The sequence below is a fragment of the Pavona decussata genome, unplaced genomic scaffold, assembly GCF_977016875.1.
Source record: "Pavona decussata unplaced genomic scaffold, jaPavDecu1.1 SCAFFOLD_366, whole genome shotgun sequence".
Taxonomy (NCBI): Eukaryota; Metazoa; Cnidaria; class Anthozoa; order Scleractinia; family Agariciidae; genus Pavona; species Pavona decussata.
The window spans coordinates 1,448,480-1,462,840 of record NW_028145742.1 but is presented as its reverse complement, the minus strand read 5'-3'; the positions used below and the strand labels follow the sequence as shown (position 1 = coordinate 1,462,840).

The 14,361-nt window shown below is 37.7% G+C and overlaps 4 protein-coding genes across 4 annotated transcripts; 2 read left to right on the top strand and 2 right to left on the bottom strand.

Moving 5' to 3' along the window:
- Positions 1–447: 447 nt before the first annotated feature.
- Positions 448–5,383, bottom strand: LOC146452652 (uncharacterized). Its single transcript, XM_085097341.1, has 4 exons — positions 4,948–5,383; positions 3,333–4,717; positions 2,747–2,803; positions 448–1,898 (listed from the first exon to the last, which is right to left on the bottom strand). The coding sequence occupies exons 1-4, from the start codon at positions 5,243–5,245 to the stop codon at positions 1,722–1,724; spliced, it is 1,917 nt and encodes a 638-aa protein (XP_084953467.1). The 5' UTR covers positions 5,246–5,383; the 3' UTR covers positions 448–1,721.
- Positions 5,304–8,676, top strand: LOC146452651 (N-acetylglucosaminyl-phosphatidylinositol de-N-acetylase-like). Its single transcript, XM_085097343.1, has 7 exons — positions 5,304–5,659; positions 5,949–6,048; positions 6,237–6,327; positions 6,836–7,017; positions 7,557–7,599; positions 7,682–8,118; positions 8,460–8,676. Exons 1-6 carry the CDS (start codon positions 5,422–5,424, stop codon positions 7,781–7,783), a joined length of 756 nt encoding a protein of 251 aa, XP_084953469.1. The 5' UTR covers positions 5,304–5,421; the 3' UTR covers positions 7,784–8,118; positions 8,460–8,676.
- Positions 8,624–10,250, bottom strand: LOC146452650 (uncharacterized). Its single transcript, XM_085097345.1, has 2 exons — positions 9,998–10,250; positions 8,624–9,130 (listed from the first exon to the last, which is right to left on the bottom strand). Exons 1-2 carry the CDS (start codon positions 10,209–10,211, stop codon positions 8,985–8,987), a joined length of 360 nt encoding a protein of 119 aa, XP_084953471.1. The 5' UTR covers positions 10,212–10,250; the 3' UTR covers positions 8,624–8,984.
- LOC146452649 (pseudouridylate synthase RPUSD4, mitochondrial-like) lies at positions 10,251–14,226 on the top strand. Its single transcript, XM_085097342.1, has 7 exons — positions 10,251–10,439; positions 10,969–11,013; positions 11,341–11,440; positions 12,254–12,283; positions 12,442–12,631; positions 12,728–12,922; positions 13,738–14,226. Exons 1-7 carry the CDS (start codon positions 10,280–10,282, stop codon positions 14,056–14,058), a joined length of 1,041 nt encoding a protein of 346 aa, XP_084953468.1. The 5' UTR covers positions 10,251–10,279; the 3' UTR covers positions 14,059–14,226.
- Positions 14,227–14,361: the final 135 nt, after the last annotated feature.

Below are 14,361 nucleotides of genomic sequence, written 5' to 3'. Positions count from 1 at the left end.
AACATATACTTTCTGCAAGATGCAGCGCGGTGCTCTCGTCAGCATAATGTTGCAAGTTCCACAAGAAATTGTCTTGTGTTACAGTTCAGCACCTTTAAAGTCGCCTGAAGGGTGAAGAAAAAAATAGGCAATGCAGAAACCCGGCAAAGATTAATGTCAAACGTGAAAGACAATTTCCTTTCTGTGACGGAAATTTGGGATGTCTGTAAGCACTCGCCCGGGCTAGTTTACGTTGAAACGGCTCGATTGAAATAAAAAAAAAACTACAAGACTGCATACTATAAAAAAGGTCAATTTTTTTAATATAATAAATTGTTTTATACTACAATCCTTTTGACATAACTAGCAAAAGCACTGGAAAACAAACAAATAAAAATTTAGCTACCTGTGTAAAAAAACAAAACAAAAAAAAACATGAAGACAACCTTTCAAAAGCAAGGTTCCAGGGTTAAATATTTATTGTGAGCAAAAACAATAATATTACAGTGACTGTTTTATTTGAGGATTTTGGACACTATTTAAACCCATACAGGTAAAGAGATATGAAGAAACATTTATCTCAAATGGTGAGATAGATATGTAAGATTACTTTGTGCTCTTGCTATGTGACTAAATATATAACTCTTTCTTTCTTTAGTCTGTGGTAAAAATAATCTTGCCTTCTCCCTTTTTAGTGCATGTGCACTTGGCACTTGTAAACTCCAAGTTAGCTTTTGCAAACACTAAAAAAAGCCTTGTAACCTTTTAGGTTTAAAATAAATACTTTAAAACTAACTACACAACAGATAGCATATCTTTAAGTTTTACCTAAAAAATGAAACTAAAAGTGTTTTTAATGATACATGATATATCCAGTACTGATAATACAGCAGAGCTGTGCATCAAAACTTTTTTAAGTGTTGACATGTGCTCTTCATAAATAACAATAATACATTAACTTCTTAACAGCTAGAATCTTGACCTCTATAGTTTTGTTTTCACATGGAAGTTTTAAAGCAATCTGAGCAGTGATTTTACGGTAATCTGAAATGTGATTTCAGTTGACCTGTGCAAACTAGTGGCAAATATTTCAATGCTATTTCAGGTGGCTGAAGATCCCCCCCCCCCCTCCCACCCCTTCCACCTTCTACACACAATCAAGACAACACATGCTACTCTTGCAAAAGCAACAAAATAAGAGACCAAGTCATTGCTGATAACCCTGTGAAATTGCTGCGATGTCACTAACATGTACACAGGCAATTTGAAATCACAATATTTATAAAATATAACTGTATGGTATTAACAAAGTATCGAATTAGTAAAAAGACAAAAACAAAACAAACATGCAATAAAAATCTCTCCCAATACTGTTTACAAATTTTACATGCAGCCTTATTTCTGTTCTCCACTCTGGGAGACAAACAATTCATTGCTGGCCATTAGCACTTCTTCTCTATTTTGACAGTCAAGACTCCCTTAATATCTAGTTTTTCCCCTTTTTCTAAACATGCAAATCACCAGCTCTTCACTATATATGTACATCTTGAAAGAGGTGAGAAGATTTGAACATTCTTAGAGTGTTCACTTACAAAGTCCTATATACATTACACCTTACTATGGTGACCTCAATAACTGTCTTCAAACCTGTAACTGCTGAAAACTCTTCCCCCGATCTCAACCCTCCGACTCAATCTGCCTCAAAAAAGCCAGGGCAAAACGATGCCCTGACACAAAAAGAATCACTGTGTTGCCATCGCACTGGTGTTAATCCTTTGCAGGAGTTTTTGAATATTGTCATTAATTTGTGACAACTCTTGAATAACTACTTTGGAAGGCTGCTGTTTAGATATAAGATCATCCAAGCTTTGCATGCCAGTCTTTATCCCATTTATTGCTATCATGTAGTCACCATCACCCTATAAAAGACATCTTATTAATGAACCCCATTCTGTTATTGCCATTAGTTATTTTTTATGAAGGTATTACTGCAGACAATGAATAGAGCCGGGGGAGGAGGGGTACTACTCGAAATTTTTGGTGCAGGTGCACAGCTCAGTCCTTCCAAACCCTGACCCTATTTCAGACCAAAATATGTAAATTTCTGGTACCTTTTTCAGACCTGTAGTCTAAAATTTATACCCTTTTTCAGACCTGGTTTCTAGAATCCATACCCATTTCTGTAAAACCCATACCCACTTTTAGACTTTCAGACCATAATGGTTAACATCTATACCCTATTTCAGACCAAAACAGCACAAAAACCATACCCTTTGGTACACATAGCTACAAGTATATAAGGGAGTAATCCCCCCTCTCCCCAGGGGAAGAGAACAGGAATAGTACTGTAGCATGAGAGCTATCCTTCCACTATTTTGACCTGTGTTTGGATTACAACCTCAGCATCATATGAAACAAACTTTCTTGTTAGTTGTTGTCTCTCTCTGAAGGGTTTTCCTGAGTTTTTCTCTCTTTGTAAAAACCATATAAACCAACATTTCTAAATTTCAATTTGGTCAGGAATCTGAGGACCCCACGAATTGCCATTAATTTTGTAACAGGGATAATTATTGAACACATTTTAGCCACAACATCTTTTTAATTATTTATTAAATTCTTCAAATACTATGAATATTACATAAGCACACAAACTGACAATGTGCCATTTTACAAATTAACTAGCAAACACTTTAAACAATGTAATTAGCATTATGCCTGTGTATTATTCTAGAATTTGACAACTAAGAACAACACAACTGGACCCTACCTTAGAAGATTCTTCCTTCCCCACATCTGGATCTCTGCGGAAACGTTTAGGCTCAGGCTTTAATTATAAACAAAAATGAACATCAAACTCAATTTTGCAATTATTTTTGAAGAAATATATATACCCTGAAGATGACTTGACTAGTCAAAAACGTTTGGTTTTTAATCATTTTAGCCTTGTAAAATAGTATTCTTAATACATCAAACATAAGGAAGAGTGTTTCATCTGATTGCCAAGTTTTTTTTAACCAAGTTCGAGGTGTTTGGAAAGCAGATAAAACAAATTTTTGAGTGTTTGATATAGCTTTTCAAACAATACTAATTCTTGGAGAAATAAAAACAAAAGTTCACCAAATTTTATGATAATTAAGATTGCTTTTCCAAACCTACCTCATGGTAGTGACTTCCTTTGTTTTTCTCTTCATAAATGACAACCTTGTTTCCAGGATCTCTCCTCTTCCTGTCCTCCAGGGGATAGGGAGAGGAGAGACCCTGGGAATGAGGTTGCATGAATGATTAATTAGTTTGAGACTTAGTTTTCTCGAAGTATTTCAAATGACTGTAAGATGTTTTTAATTAACAAATACCTGCTTGCGTCCAGACCTGTCCCGTCCAACATTCTGGAGCACATCACTGCTATCCAGTTGTTGTTTGTCTCTGTACTGAATTACTTCACCATTCTGTTCACTGTTCTGAAGCTCTCTCTTATTGGACTGTTTTGTGATCACAAGTGCTTCTCCTGAATTTACAGCTCTGATAATATCTTTGATATTCCACTGCTGAGGAATGCAAAACACTGGATACAAGCTCTGAGGAATGCTGCAGTTTGGAACATTTTCAGGGGGACTGGGCACATTTGCAGCAGTGCGTACGTCATCAGACACTGCTTTAATGCCATGCAAATTCACAGTGGGTACAACACTGTGACTTTTGTCGACAACTACAGATCGAGGTTTCAGTGCTGCAGTAGGTGTTGAGCTCAACAACATAGGTCCAGGACTTTTGTCAATCTGAACAGTTTGAGTATTCAGTGAAGGCGTAGGCATTGAGCTCAACAATGCAGGCCCGGGACTGTTCAGTGCAATCTTGTTGTTAAGATCTACATTATTTATGATTCTGGGATGCCGGACACTTGTTATATCCTCCATTGCCTTATATAACACAATAGGAGGTGTGGCTCGCAAATTATGGTTGGAGTAATCCATTGCTAATAGTGCCTCGTGCGACATGTCTTTTAGCATGCCAGACAGGCAGTTCAAACCAGCTGCCTGTGCCCTGTACCACATACCACTTGATACAAAGTCACGGTTAGGAATCTGAAAAAACGCTGAGCAAGCAGGGTTCCTCCGTTTAAGGAACAATTTCAAAGCTGCAACAGGGCACTGCAGGCTTCCAGGGACACTAAACATTTTCCTTCCGGTACACTTATTTTTACTCTTCTTCAGCTGACTAGTAAGTGAACTCCCAAGGTTGCATGACGCGTACTCCAAGCCTGTTTTCTCATCAATGTGAAACTCAAACATACTTGGTTTTAAATCTCGTAAGTCGTCTCTGGATGTAACACCAAAATTGATCCCTATGCCTAAAAACACCAGCCGTTGAAGAGATTTTGGAGTCTTGATTCCCACGACCCCAGTGGCCCAAAGTTTACGAACTTCATCCACATTCAGTGGCAAAGCACTGGAACTGCACTCTGAAGAATCCAAAAATTCTTTCTGCGCAGCTTCCAAGTCATGTAATGTTGCATTTGCTTTACTGAACTCAAGGGAATGTGTTAGGCTGTAAGACTTGCAATAAGGTGCACTCTTTAAATGATGATCAATGGCAGAACGTATGATCCTGAGTGAACTCGCTTTTTTCGTGCCGCCGTGTTTTAAGTGGGATTCTTTGTAAAACTCAGACAACCAGTTGCTGATAATTTTTGGTTCCCACTGCTCAAAATCATCCGCCATTCCTTTGCATTTTAACCACTCTGGAATAAAGGGAAAAGTGCGATATTAGATCACATGTACGTACTTGCTGTAAGTTTACAAGTTTACTTGTATAACGTTATTCATAAAACAGAAACTATTTCACGTAAAAGATTACCTAAATTATCTTCATGGATAGAGTCATTAACATCATTGTGTCCTATGTAACAAACTGCTTGATTTCTGATAATATGAAACGTTAGGATAAACAACGTGATATTAGCTAGGATACCTTTGAAGACCCTAACATGACCAGCATAGTGCCTTGACGTGAGCGTAGAAATGTTTCTACGACTTTGATTTTCCCTGTCCTCTGGGAAATCTCCTTCTTCTTCATCTCCCGCAAATCCATTATCCTTCTCTTTCTTGACTGCCATGCTTGTATCACAGTTTAAGCTCTGGACAATAACTTTATCACTTTGCGCCAAAACAGCTGAGTTTGCGGGCTTCACGCTCATACTTCTATACTCCGTGTCCTGATGATCTTCAAATCCGTTTTCTTTAGGCGATGGAGAGATAATCTTCTCCATCTTATAACAATGTTCTATTCAGGGTTAAACTCATCTGAAGGAACAGTAAAACATGATGAAAACCAGCACATTTTCTGCCATCACAAAAACAAAGCCCGAGATTCAAAACATTGTGTTTTCAGGAGGGCTTAGCAGCCACGCTTTACCCTCTGTTCGCTTGGTAACCACACACGCCAATGTTGTCTCTTGAGCTGAGTGAATTTTCGGTTTTCCTCTTTGTTGCAGTTTTGTCAAGTATTTTAATAGCTTTTTACTGTAGACAGCTAAATCTCCAGCAAGCTAACAGGCCGGAATTTGACAAGAAAGCTGTTCTTGTTATCACAGCTCACCCAGATGATGAGTGCATGTTTTTCTCACCCACCATTTTAAATCTCAGACGATGTTCCACAGTGCATCTACTTTGCTTGTCCACAGGTATGTAATAATAAAAGTCAGATTTGTATTTCATTCCCAGTCAAACATAGATTATTGCTCCACTGATGACGTTTCCAGATCACTGCCCTACCCCCCCCCCCCCCCACGACTCCTTCAAACCTTTTACCTAGGTCCACTCCTTGGGGACATTTTGTGTTTACATAATATAACCCCTAGAGCCTAACAAATCAAATTGTAATAGCCCAACCCATGCAACTATCACCCTTAACACCTCAGGGCCAGATCATAGTTTTTGTTTCCAACTTGACTTGTGACTGTTTCATCTTAGGTAATTATTACAGACAAGGGGATATAAGGAAACAGGAGTTGGTATCAAGCTGTGGCATCCTGGGAATTCCACCCAGTCATGTGACTGTAACTGACCACAGGTAAACCATGCAGAATAAGTGAATGGGGTGCTTCTCAATTTCAAGTCTGGCAAACATTATTTTATTTAATTTGTATTTTCTTTGTATTAGGTGACCCTTAGTGGACATTTGCATACTTCACATTTTGTAGATTTGTCTTCATATCACAATTTTATTTTAAAATAATCATTGTTGCTGTAACCTTTCAGTTCCCTTCCAGATGATCCCACTGTGGTCTGGGATACTAAGCTTGTTGGGAAAATAATCACTGATCACATCAAACATAACCAAATTCAAGTGGTGAGTTGAAATGCCCTGAAATGATGGATAAAATCATTGCTTCCATTGTCTGCAGTAGGTGATAATTGCCTGATTTGATGCAGAACTAGAATCTGAATTTGTGGACCATACAGTTGGATCTGTGGAAGTGACCACCTTCAGGATCAGAAAGGATACCACTGATACATCTTCACTTAGGTCTAAAAATACAGAGATTGATTGAGAATTGATACATGTGATGTTGTTAATGCTTTTAGTTGCATTATCAATAACACATTCTCCTTACTGTTTCTCTGTATTTATGTTACTATTTGGGAGAATTTGGTTATCAAGATATTTCCTTACTGGTGATCATTTCCATCATTCTTATAATCTGCATGTTTGATCAAGTACCGGTAGTGGTATTGTAAGGAGAAACTATTTCAATGTGGTTGCCGAAGGGAGATGTTCACTTTTGAGATTGATCACCCAGAGACGTAGCTGTATTCAACTTTTATGTTTCTGCTAAGATTTGTCTTTTATACCACAGGTTGTAACATTTGACTCATATGGAGTGTCAGGTCATGCAAATCACATTGCTGCTTTCAAAGCAGTACAAAGACTGAAGAATGAAGGACTCCTTGAAGATGTTGTAGTTTATGTGCTTAGCAGTATCAGTATATTGAGGAAGTACATCTCATTACTGGACCTTCCATTTAGTGTTCACTCAAGGCAAGTCAAACATACATACATACATATACTTTATTTATCCTGGAATTTACAGAGTAGCTTTGAATAGCTAATATCTTCGAGAAAATAAATATTAGAAAGAAAGAGTAAATAGACAAAAAATTATAAAATAAAATGAAATACAATTACAATTCTATCATTATACATACACTATATACATACAACATTATATACACTGTGAAAAGGCATCATAATTAAGGATCTTTTGCTTGAATTGAAGAAAATCAGATGTCTTGTAAGTGTCAGGGAGAGAGTTCCATATTTTACTAGTTAAGTATGAAAAGGAGTGTAGGCCATAAGTAGTCGTTTTTGCTTTGGGAAGGTCCAGAATGTAATTACAATGTAACGCTGACTTAATTTCCTTCAGGTGAAAACTGAAGGTGGCTGTAAATGTTTATATTATGTTTCCTAGGATTGTCCTGAAAAGCCCTTCTGCAGATCTAAGATGGCAGTGTTTTTTTTTTAATTAAATGTAAATCAATGGTATTTGAACTACTTCATTATGCTTTCCTTTATTTCAGGCATATGTTTCTTTCAAGTCCTGAGGGGGTCATATTAGCACAGGTTAGGAGTGTTTGACTTTTTGTTTGGTACATAATTTTATACTTTACTTAAATGTTTTGTTGTTTTCTTTTTTTTTTCATAGAAGGCCATGTGTGCTCACAGAAGCCAGTTGGTGTGGTTTAGAAAGCTTTACATACTGTTCTCCAGGTTTATTCTGATCAACACACTTGAAGAACTAAGCTAAACAACAGTGAAAAGAATCAGATGTTCGGATGGTTGTGCAGATGTCCCCCCCCCCCCCCCCCCGCCTCCTCCCAACTAGGAGTTATCTGTTGACAGTATGTGAAATTGGAACAGTTGACCGCTGCTTTTCTTCCACTTGTCCTCCAAAAATCCACTCCATATTTGATTTAAACAGTTTTATTGTTTGACTAGCCAAGTTATTTCCCAATTTTTTTCATAGTGGTTAGCGTAACAAGAGTTGAGAGCAGTAAGGGTGAGTTCCTCTTGCCTGTTAAGTGACCAGTGTTAGTGAATGGCAATAACAGTTATTGACTGTAGTCAGCAAAGTTTCCTCCTGTTAACCCTTAAAGCCCCAGTGGGGCTTAAAGCTAAAGGGAGTCTTAGAGGACCCTTCTGAAGACCACTGCCAGGTGATTGGAGGCCTCCTCTTAAAATATTGTTTTTATTATTAATATTATTATTATTATTATTATTATTATTATTATTATTAGTGGTGACCAACCTCTAATTTCTCCTTACAATGTCACTGCTTGGTTAAACATTTAAGTCAGGAGAATAAAGGAAATAATCATCAAAGATGAAATGCCTTGATTTTAGACAAAATCTCCCAACTTGTAACATAAGAAATATATGGAGGACCGTGAGGAGAAAATACATGTTGATACTGGTGCTGAAAGGGTAAAACTTGAAGGCCATTTGTGAACCAAGTTACATAGAGAGAAAGAAAGGAAAAAAACAACCAAGTGGTAATAAACATGTCAATATGAGATAAGCAAGGGGCAATGGTTTCATGTCAACAGTTGTACCAATGCCACCAAATCTGTACAATAACAGCGACAAGACAGTACTGATACTTTTTATTAAAATAAAGAACAAATATCACAATTTATACAAGTGTACTTTTATTGAAATTTAGTGAAAACTAAAGCAACAGAATTCTTCAGCAATGCCTATTGAAGCGTTAGGGCACACAGCAGTATAAACAATGCTTCATTAGATTGTTACAATGATATTAAAATTCTTTGCAAAAAATTCAAGGGGAAGTATTTACAATGGTAAATGAAACTAAAAAGCTTGGAAATGTGTTATTCAGATGCCATTTTGAATATAATTCTGAGCTTTGGATGTAATTTCCCTTGATTTTGGGTTATGTAAGCTTGCTAGTAAGCATTTCATCTTCTGAAGAGTCCTTTCCTCTAAAGCTACCACTTGAAAATCTTTTGTTGTTTCTTTTTCTTGTTTTTAAGTCGTTTTAAATTCTTTTTCTTGTTACTTTTCTGGAGGGCTTTCTTCCCAAGATTCTTGTGTGTCACATCCTCTGATGCCATGTCAACATCCTCAGGATTTTCTGACAAAAACATGTGCAAACAGAAAATTAGCTTCCGCAGCAATAATCCATTTTACAGTAACAGTGCCAAGGGGGTAACATTTTTGGGTGGGGGTTTCCCACTGGGACTCTAAGTTCAGCTGCATTTTGCAACTCTACACTAGACTAAAGACTAAAAATCCCTAACCTATCCCAGACTTGCCATTTTCTGGAAACTTGCACTATCACAGTTCAGAAAAAAACAAAATCTACTTGTACAAAAACAACTAAATTCTTCAAGCAATTGATCAGTTTCCTAGAAAATGATACCATTTTCTAGAACAAAGCTACGGTGGCCCAAAAGTGTCAATAGGCCATTTCTGAGTTGCCGTGAACCTCACTATGAATGCGAGGCTAAGTGCAAATCTTTTCATGTGCAAATTAGTTTTGTTTGCAATTGAATGAAAACTAATTTTCATAATAAAAACTTTGCACTTGGCCACGCTTTGACAATGAGGTTCAAAGCAACTCGGAAATGGCCTATTTCATCACGGCAATTTGAACTTCATTGTGGGTTATTACCCAGATGGTGATGGGCTCTAGAATCAAGGCCACTATTTCCGGTACTTAGACAGGTTGAAAAAAATTGAAGTGATGAAATTGAAATTGCCATGACAATTTTGGGCCACCATACAAAACTCTTTCAACAACAACCACAACAACCAGACTCAGCTTCTTGAAAACCATACCCTCCACAGCGGTACATACCGATATAGGTCCATACAGGTTATATATGGGAGTACTCCCCCCCCCCCCGGGTAACGATACTTCAAAACCAATGAGGTAATGAGCAAAATTGAAGCTATAAAGCAAACAGCCCCCAATGAACAAAATGTGATGTCTTTGTACCTGTTTCATTGATTGCCGTTGCTTCCTGATTTTCCAGTGAATCTTCTTGCGTTTCTCCGCTTTTATCTGCCTCACAGCTCTCCGCTTCTACAACCATTTCGTTGTCGTTTAATCCGAGTATCTCTTCCAACTTTGCTTTTACCTTTGGCTTGAGTTTCTCCCGTCTTTCAGCGCGAAGTTTACGTTTTCTTTTCGACCGAATACTCTTCGCCATGTTGTCTTTCGCAACACATGTGCGCGCGGTTAAAGAGATTGGGACCAAAACATTCTGGTTTATACTTCATGTGTGCGACTCAATGTATACTTCATTGTATAGCCACTGTGCGGTTTCATTGCGGGCGGTGGTTCAACATGGCGCTTGCAGCCAAAACTGCAAAGTTAGCTTTAGGAAGGACTGTTATTGACGCACAGTATCTCGCTGATAGAGTGCTGTTCAAGAACAGTAAGTATATTAGCATTCATAGCTTTTGGTCGGTTTAATCAATTTCTCTTGTATGTCTACGTAAATCTAATTCAGAAGTTTTGAATGTTTATATTTTTGCACGTGTGTCAAACTGATCCATCATGATCATCCACTAGCTTGTACTCCCTGATCAAGTCTTCGATAACTTAGCTTTTTTCTTTTTAACTACTGTTTAAGTGTGATTTTGGAGGTGAAAGGGTAAATTGAAATTTGCACTCCTGGGATGGACTGATGCATACTACTCACAGATATGTTGCAAACCGACCACCTATATCCTCTTGACTGCTACAAGCTTGGACAGGATAAAAAAAAAACTTAACTCCCTCTTCCCCCCAAATCAATGACAAATTCATGCACAAAGCAAAATGCGCCATTTTTCCATCATTGAAATGGGGTGGGGGTGGGGTCGTCTTAATTTTTCATTTGATTTGTCCAAGGTTGCAGTTAATAAGCTTATATGGTTTGAGAGGTTAATTAAATCTGCTTATCAAGGGCATTATTTCTACAGATGACATTATCGCAATAAACAAACCATATGGACTGCCTGTGCACTGTAAGTACATACGCTTATGTAAAGGTTTGAAACTTGATTCATATATTGACCAGGAACACTTAACTTGGTTTCAACCATAGGTTGGTTGAAACCACTTGGTATGTTGATTTACTTGTTTCAATTACAGCGACAGAATACCACCCTCTCAGTTCCCTTTGCTCATCATGCACACCACTATTCATTGCTGATCCCTACCCCCTCCCTCACAAGTAATATTCCTTGCTTAACTCCCTGTCCCAGCTACTCAAATTATTTCAGTTTGTGAAAGTGTCAGACATGTCCCTTCATTAGCTTATAAAGCACCAAATGTTTTCTGTTTTCTTGCAGCTGGGCCTGGTGTGAAGATGTGTGTAATGGATATGCTTGAAGAGTTTACAGAAATAAAGAAACTGGGGCAAACACCAGAGCTAGCGCATCGGCTAGATAGGTACTTTGGTACTATATCTGCTACAAATAATTATTACAGTTCTATACAGCTATATTTATATCATTACAGTTAGTTACAGAGCTGTTATTGCTTGTTATTCAAATGCACCTGTAGTTACCATTTTTACATTTTAAACAATCTTCATTTCACTTACCTCTTCAAGTCTGGTTGTAATCCCCAAAATTGGCTTCCATGGATGCTGCCATTGTGGTCTTTGGCCCTGTGATGTGTTCTGAGTGAAGGCAATGACTCTTCTGTTCTACACCCATGTGTTAAAGTGATGGAATAAAGGGTGGAGAAAGCATTGAAGATTGAAAACAAAAACATTTTCTGTGATCGAGAGTAACAAAAGAGATGAAAGTGACAGGTACTGCCTAGGAAGAGTATGGGAATCAGCTATTGATGGTGATGGAAAATGAGAAATTCAGATCCCTCTAGTCCCCTCCTTGGGTATTTAGCAAAGATGCTAGGATTGCAATGCCATCTCACCTGTCGCGGAGGGCAGGGGTTAGAGAATAGAAAATGGAGCTATTCCAAGTATCTCTGTGGCATAGGTACTGGACATAAGTGCTGATAATTTGGGGTTAGCAAGTGAGCTTGTTCAATCTTTTCAGCTCAAGGTTATAGCAGTATCAGTGGGCTGGCGTAACAAGGATACAACGACGAAATGTTTCAAACTGTTACATCCCTGGCCTACATTGTTCTGACATGGTTATCAGCTCAATCTATCAACTTATCATTTGACAGTGGATCACTGTTTAATTTTTGTCAAATTAATTTAACTAATTTGCAAATAATATGCTCTCCTTGCAGGGATTGTAGTGGCACTCTCCTGTTGACAAGGTACTCACTGATTATTTGTAATTTTTAAACAAGGATTTGAATGCTTAATAGGAAGGAAGTTGAATCAGCAGAGCTTTTATCTGATCTTTAACGTGATGCTGCTGACAAACATTAGTCTTGACAGCAACTGATCTGAGACACATTTGTTTGTATTTCAGATCACCTAGTGCAGCCAAGAAAGTTGCAGAAATGTTCTTGAATAGAACAATTAAAAAACAATACTGGGCCGTCACAGTTGGAATACCAACATTTGAGGAAGGAGAAATTAATATTCCAATTGGAGAAGCTAAGCTTGCTGGAGGGCATCGCATTGTAACCAGACAAGACCTGGTTGGAAAATCTGATGCAGTATGTAAAAATATTTAACATTAATTTTTTTAAAGGGAATTTGCCAAAATCAGTACCATTGTTTAATGGGAATATATTTTTTTGTTCTATTTTAAGGTGTTAAAAGCTGCTGGTTTCAAAGATGCGATAACAAGATTTCAAGTGTTAGATACAAATAAGACAACGTGTGCTCTTATACAACTGGAACCAGTAACAGGCCTTAAACAACAAATCAGAGTACACGTAGCAGAAGGATTGAAGTGTCCAATACTGGGAGATCACAAGTTCTCATCAGACTCCCGTGAACCACAGGTAAAGCAAGCTCAAACAAGATGGGTGTAATTTTGTTTCATAAAATTTGTAATTGAAAAAATGCATTTTATAATATTTGGATGTAAGCCATCATCTAGACACCCATGGAGAATGGGTTAGGAAGTGGTCTCACATATACAACTGTAGGGTACTTGTTAGGAGCTGGTAACCTGTTCTTTTTTTACCATCTATTCGAGTAAATGTTACCGGCTATCTCAAAGAAAAAAGAAGTTTCCAAAATTATTGAAACTGCTTTCGACATGCATTGTATTTTGAAAAAACTTGTCCTTGTTTTGGAAATTTCCTTGCCATAAAAAATGAAAAACATCCAGCAGATAAATAATATTACATGAAAATCTATTAACTGTAAAGAAATCACTCATGGCTTGAGCATTTCAAGCTTATTTCAAGTTCACCATGTTTGGTTTCCATTTTTCCCGCAGCCATCTCTTTCCCATCATTCCCTGGGGGACATTACAAGATGGCGTCCACCTGCTATGGTCCACTTTGAAAAAGAGTGATAGCCTGGGTCGAGAGTAGCTGCCCAAGCGATTGTGGGAAGGTTTGGGGGACTTTGGCTATTATCATCGCATTCAGTGTCCCCCCAAACAATCCCACAATCGCTTGGGCAGTTACTCTCGACCCAGGCCATCACTCATTTTCAAAGTGGGCTAATGCAAATTTATTACCTTCTTTTACAAATCTTAGCAAGAATCCTGCAACTCCACCAATGCAAATTGAAAGCAAGCAAATGTTACTTATAATAAGACATTTTCAACTATTATAGACTTATTGTTGATACAATTTTTCCATAGGTAATACCTCTGCGGTTACTCCAGCTGCTACAATTTCAAGGTGTAAAGAACAAAACTGACCCCAAAGCGAAAGGAAAGATCCGACCATGGCAAAGAGCACTTGTCCCTCTTCACTTACATGCAAGGCAAATGACTTTACCAAACTTTGATGAAGGAAAAGACATTGTTATTACAGCACCTCCTCCAGAATATTTCCAAGAAACACTTGAAAAGTTAAGACTTCACCCAAAGAGGAAAAACATGGTACAGTCGAGAGCAGAAGCAGAGTATTATAGACTAATGCGATTGGGAAAGTCAACCAAAAAAATTGTTGGATTTTGAACTATGCCACAGTCACATCATCAGCTGAACTGAACTACTGAAGTCAATAAATCTCTTGTGTATATATTGATATATTGATAAGGCATAGTTTTCCTGGAACACCATAAGAACACCAAAAAAAATTGTTGCCACCATACAAGCAGTGATACTAGCTATGCAGGCTACTGTTTAGATGGTTATGTGACCTCCTGGACATCAATTTTGATGAAAAAGCTTTGCAAATTGGCCAAATATTCGCATCATGGACTTTCTGTGCTTGGGCACCAACCCCAGGCACATATTAAATTCCCAGGAAATAAAGCA

Excerpts from the sequence above, each read along its gene's own strand:
- LOC146452651 (XM_085097343.1), top strand. The coding sequence starts at position 5,422 with ATGTTGTCTCTTGAGCTGAGTGAATTTTCGGTTTTCCTCTTTGTTGCA. Across the intron at positions 6,049-6,236 it reads GTGACTGTAACTGACCACAG|TTCCCTTCCAGATGATCCCA; the intron begins GTAAACCATGCA and ends GTAACCTTTCAG. Across the intron at positions 7,600-7,681 it reads AGGGGGTCATATTAGCACAG|AAGGCCATGTGTGCTCACAG; the intron begins GTTAGGAGTGTT and ends TTTTTTTCATAG.
- LOC146452652 (XM_085097341.1), bottom strand. The coding sequence starts at position 5,245 with ATGGAGAAGATTATCTCTCCATCGCCTAAAGAAAACGGATTTGAAGAT. Across the intron at positions 2,804-3,332 it reads ACAGGTCTGGACGCAAGCAG|CCTGAGCCTAAACGTTTCCG; the intron begins GTATTTGTTAAT and ends TTATAATTAAAG. Across the intron at positions 1,899-2,746 it reads GGAAGGAAGAATCTTCTAAG|GGTGATGGTGACTACATGAT; the intron begins GTAGGGTCCAGT and ends TGTCTTTTATAG.
- LOC146452649 (XM_085097342.1), top strand. The coding sequence starts at position 10,280 with ATGTGTGCGACTCAATGTATACTTCATTGTATAGCCACTGTGCGGTTT. Across the intron at positions 12,632-12,727 it reads TGGTTGGAAAATCTGATGCA|GTGTTAAAAGCTGCTGGTTT; the intron begins GTATGTAAAAAT and ends TTCTATTTTAAG. Across the intron at positions 12,923-13,737 it reads CAGACTCCCGTGAACCACAG|GTAATACCTCTGCGGTTACT; the intron begins GTAAAGCAAGCT and ends ATTTTTCCATAG.
- LOC146452650 (XM_085097345.1), bottom strand. The coding sequence starts at position 10,211 with ATGGCGAAGAGTATTCGGTCGAAAAGAAAACGTAAACTTCGCGCTGAA. Across the intron at positions 9,131-9,997 it reads AACGGCAATCAATGAAACAG|AAAATCCTGAGGATGTTGAC; the intron begins GTACAAAGACAT and ends TGTTTTTGTCAG.